Source organism: Botryllus schlosseri, chromosome 5, assembly GCF_051294905.1.
Source record: "Botryllus schlosseri isolate E-star chromosome 5, Bs_hap1, whole genome shotgun sequence".
NCBI lineage: Eukaryota > Metazoa > Chordata > Ascidiacea > Stolidobranchia > Styelidae > Botryllus > Botryllus schlosseri.
In genome coordinates, this window is record NC_137240.1 from 1,313,291 (window position 1) to 1,329,342 (window position 16,052).

At 40.0% G+C, this 16,052-nt stretch overlaps 2 protein-coding genes across 4 annotated transcripts in view; both read right to left on the reverse strand.

The window, feature by feature from the left end:
- Positions 1-5,438, reverse strand: part of LOC145439583 (uncharacterized) — a 64,400-nt gene extending 58,962 nt beyond the window's left edge. Inside the window, exons 1-3 of the mRNA XM_080317081.1 lie at positions 5,268-5,438; positions 4,646-4,752; positions 3,837-3,916 (exon numbers count right to left, since the gene is read on the reverse strand). Coding sequence (XP_080173207.1) covers positions 3,837-3,916; positions 4,646-4,752; positions 5,268-5,342 — 262 coding nt within the window. The 5' untranslated portion in view covers positions 5,343-5,438. The remainder of the gene's footprint in view (positions 1-3,836; positions 3,917-4,645; positions 4,753-5,267) is intronic.
- A 4,484-nt stretch (positions 5,439-9,922) lies between these two features.
- LOC145439594 (cytochrome P450 2U1-like) overlaps positions 9,923-16,052 on the reverse strand; it is a 30,404-nt gene continuing 24,274 nt past the window's right edge. For all 3 annotated transcript variants that reach the window (XM_080317100.1, XM_080317099.1, XM_080317098.1), the window contains exons 4-9: positions 15,445-15,554; positions 14,117-14,238; positions 13,467-13,588; positions 12,735-12,879; positions 10,820-10,983; positions 9,923-10,394 (exon numbers count right to left, since the gene is read on the reverse strand). In XM_080317100.1, coding sequence (XP_080173226.1) covers positions 10,077-10,394; positions 10,820-10,983; positions 12,735-12,879; positions 13,467-13,588; positions 14,117-14,238; positions 15,445-15,554 — 981 coding nt within the window. In that variant the 3' untranslated portion in view covers positions 9,923-10,076. The remainder of the gene's footprint in view (positions 10,395-10,819; positions 10,984-12,734; positions 12,880-13,466; positions 13,589-14,116; positions 14,239-15,444; positions 15,555-16,052) is intronic.

Here is a 16,052-nt window from a genome sequence, read left to right on the forward strand (position 1 = left end):
GAAGCTCTTCAAGTAACTTAAAAGGATGAGTGGGGAGACGGCGACATCTGCCGGTGCTTTGCTGTAGTATTTCCGGCATTCATCATCATTGGTTTATTAGCAATTTTTCTCAGTTCAATACACCACAGAATGCGATACAATGATAAGATAGGAAGGTGTCGAAGCGACTTGGAGTATTCTATGGAATCAGACACCCACCTCGGCCTAGGCGATGTTAAGAGGAGGCATACACATGCACACTGAATGAAAAGCAAAGGAAGATAGTATAGGAAAGTAAAGGACGTAGAAAAGAGCAAGCGACAAAAAATGGGGTGGCATGTCATGAAAGGCGAGATCGATAGGTCAGTGTGCCAAAAACACTTCATCAGACCTCGCTAGAACATCAGTTCGGATAGACATCGCTCATAAGTCATAAGAAGTCTTCATCCTTTGTATTAAATGTCTGGTTTGGCGTATCATCTGTACCTTTACGTACCAATTTATCGCCTTACTACCGTAAGCATCGAATTTTGCGAGTTGATGAACTGTATCGCTTCGAAGTATCAAAAGTTGTTCACAAATATTTTTCCAATAGTCTCCCTCCTGTGTTTGATGACTTTTTCATACCTGCTAAACATGTCCATTCCCATTACACGAGATCTTCGTCTAAAGGAAACGTCTACTTACCCCAACCCAATAGCAACCTAACTAAGAGATCTATCGACTACTCGGGACCTATCATCTGGAATGCATTACCATCACATATCCGTGAATTGCCTTATAATAGATTCAAAAAAGCCCTACTTGATCACCTCTTGTCGTTACACTAACACTGTTGCCCTACCTCGCCCAGACATTGCTTCATTGATCATTTGCTACCATTGTTTAATTTTTTTTCTATTTTTCTTTCGTAACTAAACATTTTTTTACAGCCAGACTGTTCTGAGTCAAGTGTACCTGTTTGATGCTGGTGTGATCAGACTAGATGACCTTCACGGTCTTATCGATCATTCCTATCTAATACCGAATACTGTACACGCATATTTTCTGTACCACCATCACTGCCGTTTGTTATGTATTTTGGTTCGATGAAAATAAAGACTCTCTCTCTCTCTCTATTGGACTGTGCTGAATACACTTTGCTCTTTATGATACAACCAGTAAAGACTTGAGGATATTTAAGCGATGGCCGTCCGCAGGAGAGCCAAAAGCACGAGATGAAATTCAAACCACGTATACCGCACAAAAACCACAATTAACCAAGGCAAACAACGCCAAGGGGAACACAACAACTGCAACTTATATTATTCGGTATTTCGATAATATTGATAAAACTATCTGAATTGCAAGTTTATAAGTTGCTTATGAATAAATCCTACTCGGCAGAGCGCCTTGCACCACATGTCCTAAAGCAGCTCAAATGTGCTCGCGGGCCAACTTCCTGGTTTTGATGCTGCCACAGGTCGCAGCTCCGATATAAGGGTATTCAATGTATTTCCATGCAGGTCTTATTTGACGGCACCTTGCAGACTGGCATTCACACACATCGTGCAAATGTGATTTACTGTTGTGAATTCACGCCTGGCACGGAAAATATCACATTTTTAAATATTTGAATAACATTGTTGTTATACTTGGGATAGTTTGTCAAAAAATAAAGTTATATACACCATGCTGCGAGCGGAAATGCATCATGACATCGTAAAATGCTGTCGCGTAATAATTTCGTAGCTATAATAGCGGACATTTGACGTGCCACAATTATAGGTATCCTAGCATATATTTCCGAATTTAACAAAGATTGATCCGATAACTAGGCTATTGATCATGTCATCACTCAATACTCATTACCAAAGTGAAATTACATCAGCGTTAGATTTACCTTCGAATATTGGAACAGATCAATAACAACTTGCATATAATGATTTATGTGACATAGTAATAGAACTATTCAATCGCCGAAGAATCCATTGGTGTTGCAGCTGCGGAGTAGACCGCTACCTTACTCGCCACCTTTAATTGGCGATCATAACATGGACGAAGAGATCTAAGAAGACGCAGGATGTAACTAACTGTAGATCAAGGGGACAGCAGAATGACGATGTTTGCCATTGTCATGCCGACCTGCTTAGATAGCTAAATACGCAGCGCTAGGATCTTTTAATATATATCTATTCCCCATAACAATTTGTTAGTTTCTTGCGTCCGTGGTTGCACCAAGTCACGGCGTTCAGAATCACAGTTGACCCGACTCAATTCGAGTCATTTTTATTTTATCACCCATTCAGTCCGAGTTCAAGTCATTTTATACAGAAGGTCGCGCCTAAGTCCAAATCACAATTTCCACTCACGGATCATCAACGGGTCCTGTTTTACCATCATAAACAGGTAATGTGACGTAGCTGATCTTCCACCGCATGGTAACTTTCGAAAGTGAAGTCAAAGTGAAGTTTGACGAGTAATTTCAGTTTTTCGGAGTAGTTTTAGAGCAAATTTTAAGTTCTCAAATCTAAAAAAAGATCTGTGGAAGTTAAATACTGTTGAATACTTGAAAATCCAAAATGGGCCGCATAAAATGATCTCGCGGGCAGCGTGTTTGACACCCCTGTCCTAGAGACTTTAGCTTAACCGCATCACTGTAGTTTTAGGAAACATGCACAATACCCGCAATTACAGCAAGTATGGGTATAACAGGGATATTTGAGTACAGTACCAAATGATACAGGAATCACCCCATGAATTAATTTGTCATTCCTGCGAAGACGACTTGGAACTTCTTTCGCAACCTGATTTTGTTCGCTGCTGATGTAACAAATTATTTCATTCAAGCATCGCTAGATTGTATTCATGCTTCTTCCCATTGTTAAATCGGAAATCTCTGATGTAATACAAGACAATGGAATGTCATTCAGCAAAACAAACCGAACCGACTATGCTGGACTACAACACCGGACTAAAACGTCTATTGTTTTGGTCTGTGACCGCATAGACGAAACGTGCCAGCAACGTGCCAGCGCAAGCATATCTACAGCAGAAGTGCTCAATAACGAAATACTTCTACATTTTGAAGTCGGTTTTGCTTCTTTTACCATACTTTCTATTTTTAAAGTGAAAACATGGTAATAGCCGCGTGAAACAACCATCACATATGCTGAACATATTTTCGAAGATTGAACCTATTCGAGCACTTCTCAGACCTTTCATTTTCTACTTCCCTTGATATAGTTTAGGCGTGTATTGTAAATCGCTACTTCTACTTGTGATCGAGTAGGAATTTGCACCGTTACTGCCACTTCTACTTGAGTCAGCAATGTATACCACGTTGATCACCTCTGATATACAGTTGCTCATAGTGAACGGGATATGGAGCCTAACAAATGCAATGGGCCGCATGTAGCTTGCAGTGTTGTCGCAACGTTCAATTTGGTCAACCGCGACCTGATCTCTTTTAAATGAGGTCACTGCGTATTGGCGAGAAAGCGCGAAACTTCTGTCTGCTTCATGACCTGAGAAATCTGTCCTGATCCTCTTCAGGACAACGTACGCAAACACGATAAACAAACAATCCGCCGAGCGCACGGCGGGCGGTGCTGGCAAATTGGCAACTGGCAAGTTTTCAACTTTTACAAATTAGATGATAATTAGAATGATAGCTACACAGTTTTTTCAAATCACATTCGAATTAGAATGACTGAATTCGCTAAAACTTGGGAATTCAATTCAATTCTGAATTCGGCGAAAGAATCGCAACAAAATCACGCAGGGTAAGATTTTTTCGCCCAGTAGCTTCATTCTTGCGCGCAATCTAGTTCTTGATCGCGCAGAGTCAATGACTGTGTAGTGTCTACTCTACTCACGTATCGGGACATTTCCAGAATCCATTTCATTAACGACGGCTTGCACTGCTGCGATCCTGCGATGCACGTGGCGACATCTCCTATCATCGTAACTCATAATAATTATCACATACGAAGAGCAAAACTATCGCTGTAAAATCGTATGTCGTTGAAGTTAGTGCTGGCCATAATGATCCGAGTAATCGAATTGTAATCAAGTGCTAATAGCAATGATTAGAGCCGAGTAGTGAGATGACAGTCTTGGTGTCAAAACTATATACTTATCAGATTCATTCTGATGTCTAGTATATAGCTACTGATTCAGCTACTGAAGATAGTATGCAGCAGGCTGCTTTGATATCTTGAATTGTAAACCAATATGTGTTCATCTTAATTTCACCGAATGGCTATAAGCTCAAACTCGTGTAGAAACACTGAACTTAGACATCCGCAATTAGATGTTCACTGAAATTGCGCTTGATATTTGCATTGACAAACACGGGCGAAGTCGCGGTACTAGATTCAAAAAGCATTCAAATTACTAACAATACATTGTGTGCGTAACTGAGTATTTGGCGCTACCTGCACATACGATGCATATTGAAATGTTCCATAAACACTAATTCATCATATGCGCAGGTAACGCTAAATCCTTAGATACGCACGAAGGTATTGTTCGTAATTTGGATGCATACGAAATCCCAGCTCGACTCAGCTCCAGTTCAGCGGAAAACTCAGAACGCGGATTACGGGAATGAAAAAAATGCCTAGTATTGATCATGACCGAAATAGGTTACCCTCTAAAATGCACTTTGGTATACAATACACACCTGTTGAAATGAAACAGGTCTTTGTGCAGATGTTCGAAGATATCCGCAGCGTGGGTTGAGAGAGACGAAAGCTGACACAGAGCGTTATTGAGGGTGAAACGGGCGACCTAAACAGCAATGTAGTAAATCAGTCTTATATTCAAGACATGATACGCGATCTCATGCACCTACTAGCACACTACATACATCCGCAACGTAATTTCATTCCCGGTCAGATTTTATATATCATAATCTACATTCGATATCTCCACACTTGAAAGACATATCAGTATCGGGCTATCGGCCATTGGAGTTAAAAATATCGGTAGTTTTCATGATGTCACAACATGGTGGTAGTGAGTCATAGACTATAATATGTGACCGCTATAGATTGGGAATATTTCCGATCTGTTTCTCATAGCTTATAGGTGTACAGATGTGACATTTCTAGAGTATGGATGGCATTGGCTGTAAAGCTATTCAGAAAAATGATCTAAAGTTTTGGAAAACTTGATGTCATTTCTTCCGCATACCGGTTGAATATATTGTAAGTACCGGTGGAGGTGGAGGTTATTGGTTTTATCTGAATCGACTCAAGAATCTCTTATGATGATGGTTACTATGATCGTTACTACAGACTTACCTCGTCCAGTTCACAAAACGTCTTTCCACCTCTGCTAAGATTAACAGGTTCCACGATTCTCTGTGGAAATGGCATTTTCTTCAACCCCGATCGCTCAAATCTAAGTCGCGCTAGGGTAGGTATAAATTTCAGAGAAATTTCGCAATGTCGCTGAAAATATCTATACAAAAATCGCACAGCCACAGAATCAGATAGGCTTCCGTACAAACATCATCCACATCATTAACAGAGAGAGATAAACATGAGGCTCCCGGAAAAACTGTACCATACAGAATCTATAAACCTATGTAAGTCTAGGAGAAAAATGATTACCGTATGTAAGTTACCGTAGTAAAATGCGAAAAAATACGAAATTCGGCGTGATAATCCTTCGCGCACGCAATTATTGACAGGTTATACTCAATATCAGATTTGGACAACTAGAAATTTCAGCTTTTCCGAATTAGATTACAATTGCAGCTACAAAATTAGAGTAGAATTAGATTTATAGCTACACATATAGTTCCATACTAGATTCTAATTAGAATTATAGCTGTAAGTTTTTTTTCAAATTACAATTAGAATTACTGAATTCGCGAAAACTTGTGCATTAAATCAAGTTCCGTTAATATCGAATCCTGGTTGATTCTAATGACCATGAGAACAGCACATGTCTTGCAAGCTAGGCTCGTTGCGCACCATACAGTTCCCCTGCAGCATTTACAGGAAAACCAGAAATTAGGTTGGAATTAGAATTGAAGCAAAGAAAAATTTCACAAATTCGATTACCGGCAGTTCGCTTAGTTAGTTCAATTACACCACTAGAATTATTTAGTTTTCCATGTCTACTCAATATATCTCACGATGTTCATATTCGTGCTGTTTTCCCTTCTGGCATAGGCTATGTTCCCATAAACTAGACTAGACTGTATAAAGTGTATATGCACCCTTTATGTACGATATCAATATGAAATTCATCCGTTAGCTGGTTAGCACAATCAACTATGAATAAGCAATCAATGTGCAGTGCAGATAGATAGATGCCTTGGACTCAAACGCAAGACGGTTACCATTCTCTGACCATTCAATGTATCGGCCTACTCGCAATAAGCCGCTTTCTCTCGTACGTGAAGCAGGTACTCAGCACCGTTGCTTTAGGAATATGGAATTCACGGTATATCAACAATATCGAAATACGATCCACTTGTATATGATCTCAAGCATAGTTTATAAAACTTTCATGTTATCCAGAACGGTTTTAGAAAGGAGGGTATCGGTATAGCTCTCATAGCAGCGGCGTGATGCTGCAGCGTCCTCGCCAAGTAATTAGGAGCTATTCAACGAAAGTGCTTGTGACGCAACAATGCATCAGATCACGCTACCAATTTGAGAAGCCCAAATATACAGAACTTAATAACGGAGGTGGCTGGATCATCGGTGTATAAGTGTATAATCTCTCCCAATTTTGCACAGGTGTGGTCAAAGTTGTCATCGATCTTACTTAAGTAGAAGTAATCTCGTAACTTGCCACTCTAGTACAAGAAGAAGTAAAAGCGATTTCCCAAACATGTCAAAATTAATTCAAGCGTAAGTATATATTGAAGGTCTGCAAAGTACTTGGTAGTTTCAAAATGTGGATTTGGCCGAGGATCACATAATTGTAGCAGTTATTTACTATTCATAGGCCAATGCTTTTGAAATAGCATGAACTCTTAGCGAAAAGGGTGTGTACTCACACCGAAATGGCCGAAAAGGGTGCTACACGGAAATAGAACCTCACCCAGAAATATATCGCGGTCATAAATCCTACATGCCTAGGTGCATACCCTCCTGTATGTTCTTCTGTGCATGCGGAATGGGTGTATAGTCACACCAGTATATCAGTGGTGGTACACGGGTCGCAATACACACTCTTTTCGCTAAGAGTGTGGTGCAAATATTCGTGAGATATTATATAGGGGGAATTTTGCCAAGTTGTCGCGGCGATTTCACTCATAGAGTTAATGCAGGTAAAACCCAAAACTACTTTCTAATCCAGAGTGCGGAAGTAAGGAGTTTTGCATAAAAAAAACTGTAGAAGGAGAAGTTGTCAGAAAACTCAACTAGTGAGTAGTGAAAGTATGCAAACCTAAATGAGTACTCCAAAAAGGCAGCACTTATGTAATTAATAATTGAAGAATTTCCCGCAGTAATTTTTTTCAATTCCAAAATTGTACTTCAGTAGCTTCGAAATTCAACTAAATTTGTTTGTCATCTTATTTTTGAATCACTTGACAATATCGCGTTGTTGCCAATAAAATTTGAAATAAAAAATTTCAATATTTTTGAATAAATTCAAAATTTCTAACTCCAATAACTTCACCTCTACAGGTTGGAATTGAGATTGATTTGATGTGCGGCGTTTTGTTTTCAGCCCACCCAACAACATTATCGAATAACCAGCAAAATTTTAAGAGAGAATAGTTATTTTTGAACAACCCTACTGACCACCTGATCCTATACTAGTATTGATATTTGGTTCCGGCCCGCCGGTCGCCAGTGGCGAGATAATTGTCGATTCCATTCAAACGTATGTCAATTCCTCACAACTAAGCCTAATTGATTCCGTTCGGATGCATGCGCGTGGGTGCTTAGCGAATCCAATAACTGTCTTCTGACGACTGTTACAGACACCTATAGTTCTAATATCATTCAGCCCTCGATACATATTTGCCTCCGGCGCATTCACCCACCCGATCGTGCTCATTTCAACACACACGCTTTAGGTGCCGAAAAGAGATGTTATTCGATAGAAGTGGATACTTGACCTAATGTTGCTCGTGCTTTAGTTATATCGATGATATCGATGGTATTTCGATTTTCGAAAAACCGATTTTCCAATCTCAAAATTCAAAACACAATCAAGCAACGAATAATCGCTGGTGGTCTACGACAGATTTTTGCTAGTGGAATGACAAGAGACAATAATATACTTTCCTCAATATCAGTATCAGTTTTATTAATAATTTTATCATTGCATACAAAACCGCGATACAATGAAAATATAGGATTCTTCGAAGGTGTCGAAACGACTTGGAGCAGTAGGACTAGTAGGCCATGCTTGGAGTAGTCGTTAAAATCAGACACCCACTTGGGCCTATAGGGCGATGTAAATAAAAGACGTGCACATTGCATATGTACACTGGGTGGAAAGAAATAAGGGATAATATAAAACGACTAGCGATGAAAAAGAACGACGCATGTGTCGATATGCCAGATCGAGGTCCGGTGATGTTGTGGGCTGACTGGTATTCCTAACAACTGACTTAGGAATCGGTGTTCTAAGGAACAATTGCTCAAGCTTACATGCGATAATATGCACAATTTCACAGAATTTCCACACGACAAGCAATATGCAGCAGAACGCTGCAACCCCGCTAAAAAAGTTGGCGAATCACAAATTTCATATGAGAATCAAAGTCATTCGAGTCAGCGAATTTTGTGACTGATCTACCCTATCGCATGCCATTGAGACATACAATCTGTTTCCCGCTAAGTTTTGCTGGGAAACGGTACAGGAGCCTGTCATACGATCCCACCAGTAAACAACTAACAACACTGCGCTCGACTAGCACTCTATCTCACCCCGTTCCAAGACAACAACAACTCGTTAGCAAATGACGAATGCTGCTGAATGAGTGATTGTAATTTCGCTCGCGTTCCTAATCGGATTGGTATCGTCACCTAGCGACAGTTTATATTTTCGTAATGACTGCGACAGGATCTATCGTTTGAGATGGGTTTTAATAAGTTTAGCCCACGATTCGTCTGTTATAAAATGACCACATGTGTTTACGAGATTACCGTACCTCGATCTGACATATTGACTTCGCCTACCGACACATGCTACCTTAATTTCCATCCCTTATCCTTTTATGGTATATTTTATTACTTTTCATTCAGTGTGTATGTCTCTTATTTATATGCTCAAGGACAGCATTGTTCCCGGGAAGCCCAGGGTAACATGTCCGTCTTGGTCATCATTGGTTGTGTGCAACTAGTCCGGGTCAGTGGTCGAATTGTGAGTGTTGTGGTGGTAGGCCGTGTACAGCGACGTACGCAGAAAAGTTTTGGGTTGGAAATAGAAGCCCCATCGTTCTGAAATGCCTATATCTCTAAAATTTATAAGGTCACTTGATATTAAGCAGTTGGTATCATAAGTGTTCCCAAGGTTAGTACAGGTTAAGAACCAATCATTTAATGTTTTGAGGAGTAATGTCGTCTGTATTAAGATGCTTCTGACATGGGTGCCTCGACTATGATAACTATATCTCGATTATCTGTACATCGCAATTCACTCAATTGCATTTTTGTTATTTAGGATTACCATATTTTGGAATCGGGGAAGGAGGAAGCTTTTTCAAAATTTACAAACATAGAATACCTGAAGAAAATCTTGAAAAATGGTCAATTTTTCGCACTTCGTTGTCGGTTGACTAAAAAAAGTCAACCAACTCGCTCAGCGCCCAAATTACAGTATTTTCTTTCACATTATGAGGTGGTTGACTAAAAAAATGTTCAACTTTCCTGCTCAGCTCCCGATATACCCGCCTCAGCGTTAGTTCAGTGCTATTTCATGGTGTATCGGTCGCATTTTGCCTTATATTTAACTGAAATTCTCAAAAAAGAGGACAAAATCTCAAAAAAGAGCACATTTATACACGTCCTCGGAGGACATTTTCATAAAATGGAAAAAGAAGGACAAATCCTCCTAAAGTAGGATGCATGGTAACCCTATTGTTATGTATGTTACTGAATTGCACCGTTAACAAATCAAGACTCTCTCTTCATCTATTCACGAGGCTTGAACCGACACTTAAATTCGTGCGGCGCATGAAAACCACCGAACACCCCATCATAGAAGTCCGGCAAGCTGCTGTTCGGGTCCGGAACGACTTTGAATCTCTGCACGATGTTGGTGAATATGAGGAACAGTTCGGCTGTCGCGAGTTTTTCTCCAAGACAGCGTCGAGGCCCGAACGAAAATGGCGCCACGAACGGACTTGGAACGAAATCTCCGTCTTCGTTGATGAAACGGTCGGGTCGAAATTGTTGAGGCTGGTCGAAGTTTTTCGGGTCGAAATGAGAAGACCAAATGTGAGGGATAATCTAAAGAGGGAAAGTAAATTATATTTTTCATCAAACCAATATACATCACGATGAAGAAACAGCAACAATGACGAAACTGGATAAAAACTATGATAATATAGTTTCAATGTCACATTTGAAGAAATATCGTTATCGTTCACTAGGGGTGTAGAATATCGGCAATTTATGTGACGTTACAACATGATAGTAGGAGGACGAAAAACTATAAACTACGATTCTTGGATTGGGAATATTGATCTATTTCATAGAGCTTACACGTGTCCAGATGCAACCATTTTAGTTGATTACATGTCGTAGCATAGCAATGGATGATGTGAGGTTTCGAAAATGCACATTACGTTATATGCTATATATTTACGAACAGGAATAGTAATTCTAGATAACATGTAAATTTTAAAACAAAGGCCAGGTTTGAATGAACTCACGAAGGTTCCGGCCGGAATATGATAGCCTCGAAAATCGACATCCTGCAATGTCTTGTGAGGCACTAGTTGAGGTACCACGCAACGGTGACGTAACACTTCGTGGATAACTGAACAGGTGAACGGCAAGTCGTCCTTGTCTTTCAAAGACACGAATCTGTTCTCCCCTGGAAATGAACAAAATATGTCACGATTGCATCGACCTAACCAACAGTTGTTGTGAAACGTCACACTTATTTGCAGAGGTGGTAATTAACGGAGGACTTCTACTTGTCCAATTCTATTTTCCAATGAATAGTAGTCAGTCCGCAAGTTTACCGGACCACAACCTGACATATCGATCTCGCCTTCAGTCGCATGCCACCTCATTTTGTCGCTTGTCCTTTTGTAATATCATCTGTTGATCTTCATCAAGAGTACATGCCTCCTCTTTGTATCGCCTAGGCCAGGGGTCGCCAACTCAAAACGGGTTGCGGACCACTTTTCCAATTTCGTAGTGGCCGCGGGCCGCATGTATTCAATATCGATATAAAGTGGGCAACCACGTTTTAAAACTCTACGTCAGTACAACGCTGTGCTACCTAACATAGGCGATGGGTATAGTGACCACAAAAAAGTAATGGTTTGTTAAAGGAATAAAAATACAACCAAGGATCATTGTCATCAATTTCAATTTATTTTGAACTCCGAGCTGTGCAATCTTGTGGGGAAGCCCTAAGCCAGTGGTTCTCAAACATTTTTAGACAGGCATGCCCCCCTTTATGATACTGAAAAATTACGCCCCCGCGTCATATCACAAAATGCATCCATAATGCTACCTATCCCAACAAATAGTTTAATGGCATGGAAGGTTATAAATGTTGATGAGAGAATTCTATAATATGAATTCAGGATTATACACAGTGCAATAACTATAAATTTGAGGTAAATCGCGCCGAGCGCGAAAAACTTTTCAGTTGACCGCAGCTCCACGCCCCCTTCAGATGCTTTCACGCCCCCATAAGGGGGGGCGTGCCCTCAGTTTTAGAACCACTGCCCTAAACCGTTTCAAAAGCGTCTCGGTATTGAATGTGTTTGGGCCCTTGCACGCCAATTTCAGCATTTCAAAACGTTTTCTTAGCTATGTTCCGAAATCTCAAATCATGTTGCGGGCCGCAAAATATGAACTCGCGGGCCGCATGCAGCCTGCGGGCCGCGTGTTGCTGACCCCTGGCCTAGGCCATGTAGGTGTATGGGCGGGCGTGTGACCTGGGTTGGTGTCTTCCCATCTCTACATTGTATATCGCAGGCCTGTGATGTTTTGAAATGATAAAAGTCTTTGTAAAACTGATACTGATACTCGAGGTGTTGCCAACAGGAGAGCTATAGAGTGTGAAACGAACCCAGCCGGGAGTACAGACACTTGCTCTTTTCGTGCTTATGAGAATGAGCTCTGGTTTGATCTGAACTGAACACGCAGTAATTCTAATTCTTATCAAATTTGAGAAAAAACTTGTGTAGGTATCATTCTTATTCCAATCTAAGTTTTGGTTTACTTGAAAACGCTACAGGCGAACTGTATGACACGAAACGAGCCAAGCTCGGTGTACTGACATTTACCGTTCTCGTGTTTATGAGAACGAATTTTGATTTGGCGTGAACTGAACTTGTTTTTTCTTGTAGTCCTTTATGATTAGGAATTTAATTGGATTTCAAAGTTTATGCGCATTCAGTAAATCTAATTATTATCACATTTGAGAATAAACTGTGGAGGTACCGTTGCTATATTTTTCTATTCAGAATTTGATACAATTGCAAAATTAATTCGAATACATTTATTCCAATACTAATCGAATTTGTAAAACCTGAAAAATTTCTGGTTGTTCAACTCTGGCCAGAACTGGGACGCAGACACAGTTCGCTTATCGCATTTACTCACCGACCACAGAGCAAATTTCCCGGAATATCTTCTCCTCCATGTCAGGAAAGGTGAGCAAAGCGAGCATAGCCCATCTCAAAGTAGTCGACGTTGTGTCCGAGCCACCAACGAATAGATCGACCACGTAATACACCAATTGCTCTTCCTGAAATACCATTTGTTCGCACAAGAGGATTCAAAATGGCGGAACTGGCACAAACTAAATTCCAGGAGCAGGGATTTTTAAACGGGGCTACCACGGACAACATGGGTTCGCTGAGGTCAAGACACACACCCGTTCTATACAGCAGAAGTGACTATGACTGACAGTAAGCATTCATTATCATCCAGGGTTGAAACCAAGTCACAAGTCATTTTGACTCATATAGTCGAGTCATATTCAATTCACCACCGAGTCAATTGCACTTTTAGAAAAAGGCTCGAGTCAAGTTGGGTTTAAAAAAAATTGCGACTCGAGTGCTACTCGAGTCGTGTCATGATTCGAGTCACCATAACCGTATTATTATAACCCTGTTATCATCTTTTTGTTTGGGGTGAAGGTCATGTTTTAATGGTTGATACGCAGATCATCTTGTGCATCAATATTCTATAGTTAGGTATTAGACGTGTAATAATACTGATCTTTGACAATAGCAACCATATGGGTTTCGCCAGAGGCCTGCGTATTAGCGTGGTCCACCAGGTTAGTAAATGTTAACATCCCAGTCGTAGAGCGATGATGCAAGTGCTTACATCGAAAAACGAGTCGTTTCCTTCGTTTGCTTTCATCTCTTGGAGAAATTCGTCGATAAAGTCTCGCATATAGTGAGGATCGAACGTGTTTTTGTGCTCCTCGATTGCAACCTTGACGTGACCTGCACCGCACAATCATAGTCGGCATGCAGCAGATAAACAGAAATTATCACGCAAATGTTGCCATCGCTTTGTAAAAGAGCTTGACAACTATAGCAAATATTCGACTTTTCCAAATTTTATTAGAATCAGAGTTATAGCCGCACAGTTTTTCCGAAATTAGAATTAGAATTACTGAATTCGCAAAAACTTGAAAATATAATTAAATTACGAATTGCGGAGACATGCAACAGAAATCAAGTAAAGTTCATATCAAATCAGTGCTGATTATCATAAGTATGGAAATTGGCGAATGTCTGTACAACAAACTTGGCCTGATCAGCATTATATTTAGTCCTTCCGTGGCATTTTCAGACACTTAAGAAACTATAGAATTAAAATGAAAGCACAGAAACATTTAATAAATTAGCATAATCAAATATTAATTGATTATTATATTAGCGGCATTTCGCTTTAATCAATGTAATTAGACGACTAGAATTAACTAATTTTACAAGTCTGCTTCAGAGTGCACTAGTTCGGGCACATACCTATAATGCGATTTCTTGCGTCGACAAATCTGTTGTACACCCCCCACAAGACAGGTAAGAACCTCGTGAACGAGGCGATCAACAGCACGTTGAATAACTTCCCGTCATGTTTTTCACTGAAACTGAACCGATTTCGTGAGTACCCAAGCCCAATGAAGACTTTTCAACGGCATACAAAAATGCTTCACAATCGACTCATGTAATAGCAGTGGTGACCGCAGTGCTTCTTAACTGGTGTTCCGGGGAACAAAAAGGGCTCCTGAGTTAGTCTCTGATGGGTATCGTGATAGGACATTATCATTATTTGATTACAATAACTGCATTGTGTTTTACTGCATCCAGTAAACGAGAAAACGACGATGTAGTCAATCGCTTTCTGTAGACCTGCGCGTAACGACTTTCTATTATGTTTGCATGGATACACTGTTCGTTAGCACATTAGTACTTCACATTGGTAATGTTAGTCAAAACACATATACACTCCACTCGTGCATATAATTCATGATGACTAGGGCTGGGCACAATGATTCGAGTACTCGAATCTGAATCGAGTATTAGTTTTAATGATTCGAGTCGAGCAGTAAAAATCGATTATTTCGAGAACTGAAATTATACGCTCTTCGCCACTGAAAGTTAATTGATCAACGAGAATTAAAATTACGATACTATTTTCCACTGTGGTAGCCTTGAAACCCGACTGGCCGTATCGCAGCAAACAAAACATAGTAAAAAGCTAAGAACGTTGCTATAAATAACACATTTACGAAGTCATCATCATCCCACAACATTGTGACAAAGTGCAATGAATTCGGCATGGTCGAAAAATATACCAAATTATCTTTAATGTGATGGAAAACAGGCATTATATTCTTTGTGGTGGCATAATAGGGACATATTTGAACTTTGTCATAGTACATGCTGTTATGACGTCTTAATGAGTGGTAATCGAATACTCGACTCGAAGCATAATACGTGATTCGGAATCGAATCACTCAGGTACTCGATTTCGCCCAGCCCGAATGATAACACGCTCGTCTGGGTAGTCGCATTTCAAACTAATCCCTGAAAGGGAAGGCAGACACACTGGTTTGCAACTAATATTCATTATTCTGTTTTCGCGTTATGTAAGGATCATATATTAATGGTTTTGTTCCTTTAACACTGTTATTGGTGCATAGTTTATTTTGTACATCGGTGCGGTGGAGTTTTGATTTTGTGACGCAACAAACATGTATGGTTCCCCAACGGCTCGCAGATTAGCGTAAGGGCTCTTCAAGCTAAGAACGTTAAGAACCTATGTTTTAAAGCCTACCATCTTCTTAACGCACCTTTGGTTTAGCTTGCGCAGCATGAGATTGAATTTTGCGTCGTCGTAACCATATCGTTGCCCGAGCGTCATTTGGCATATGATGTTGGACGAGATGTTTGAAAGTAAGCACTGAAAGCGAATAAAACCTGTGATATGGTGCACCAGATCAATGGCTGTTACAAGCGCATAGAAAAGGTCTATGATATCAGAAGTGAACAACTATATCATGTTCAGTTTTCCCAAATTCATTTAGACTTGAAAGTAATGCCAAAAGATCTTCTTTTTGAAATTACACTAGAATTAAAATTTTTGAATTCGCAAAAAGTTGGAATTTTCATTAAATTCACGGTCAAAAAGAAGCACCCTAAAAATCAAGTTCACTTCATATCAAATTGGAGCTCATTTTTATAAGCGGGATAGTGGCAAATGTCTCCGAACAAGAGCGTGGCTCGTTTTGCACTATAACGTTCTCCAGTAGCATTTTCAGGAAACCAGAAATTAGATTAAAAATAAAAAGAGAGCAGAGAAATACTTCACCAACCAGAAATAGATTCCGGGTATTTCAATCTAATTAGTCTAGCACTCTAGCTGAACAAATGAAATTATATAATTGTCCAAGTCTGTTGA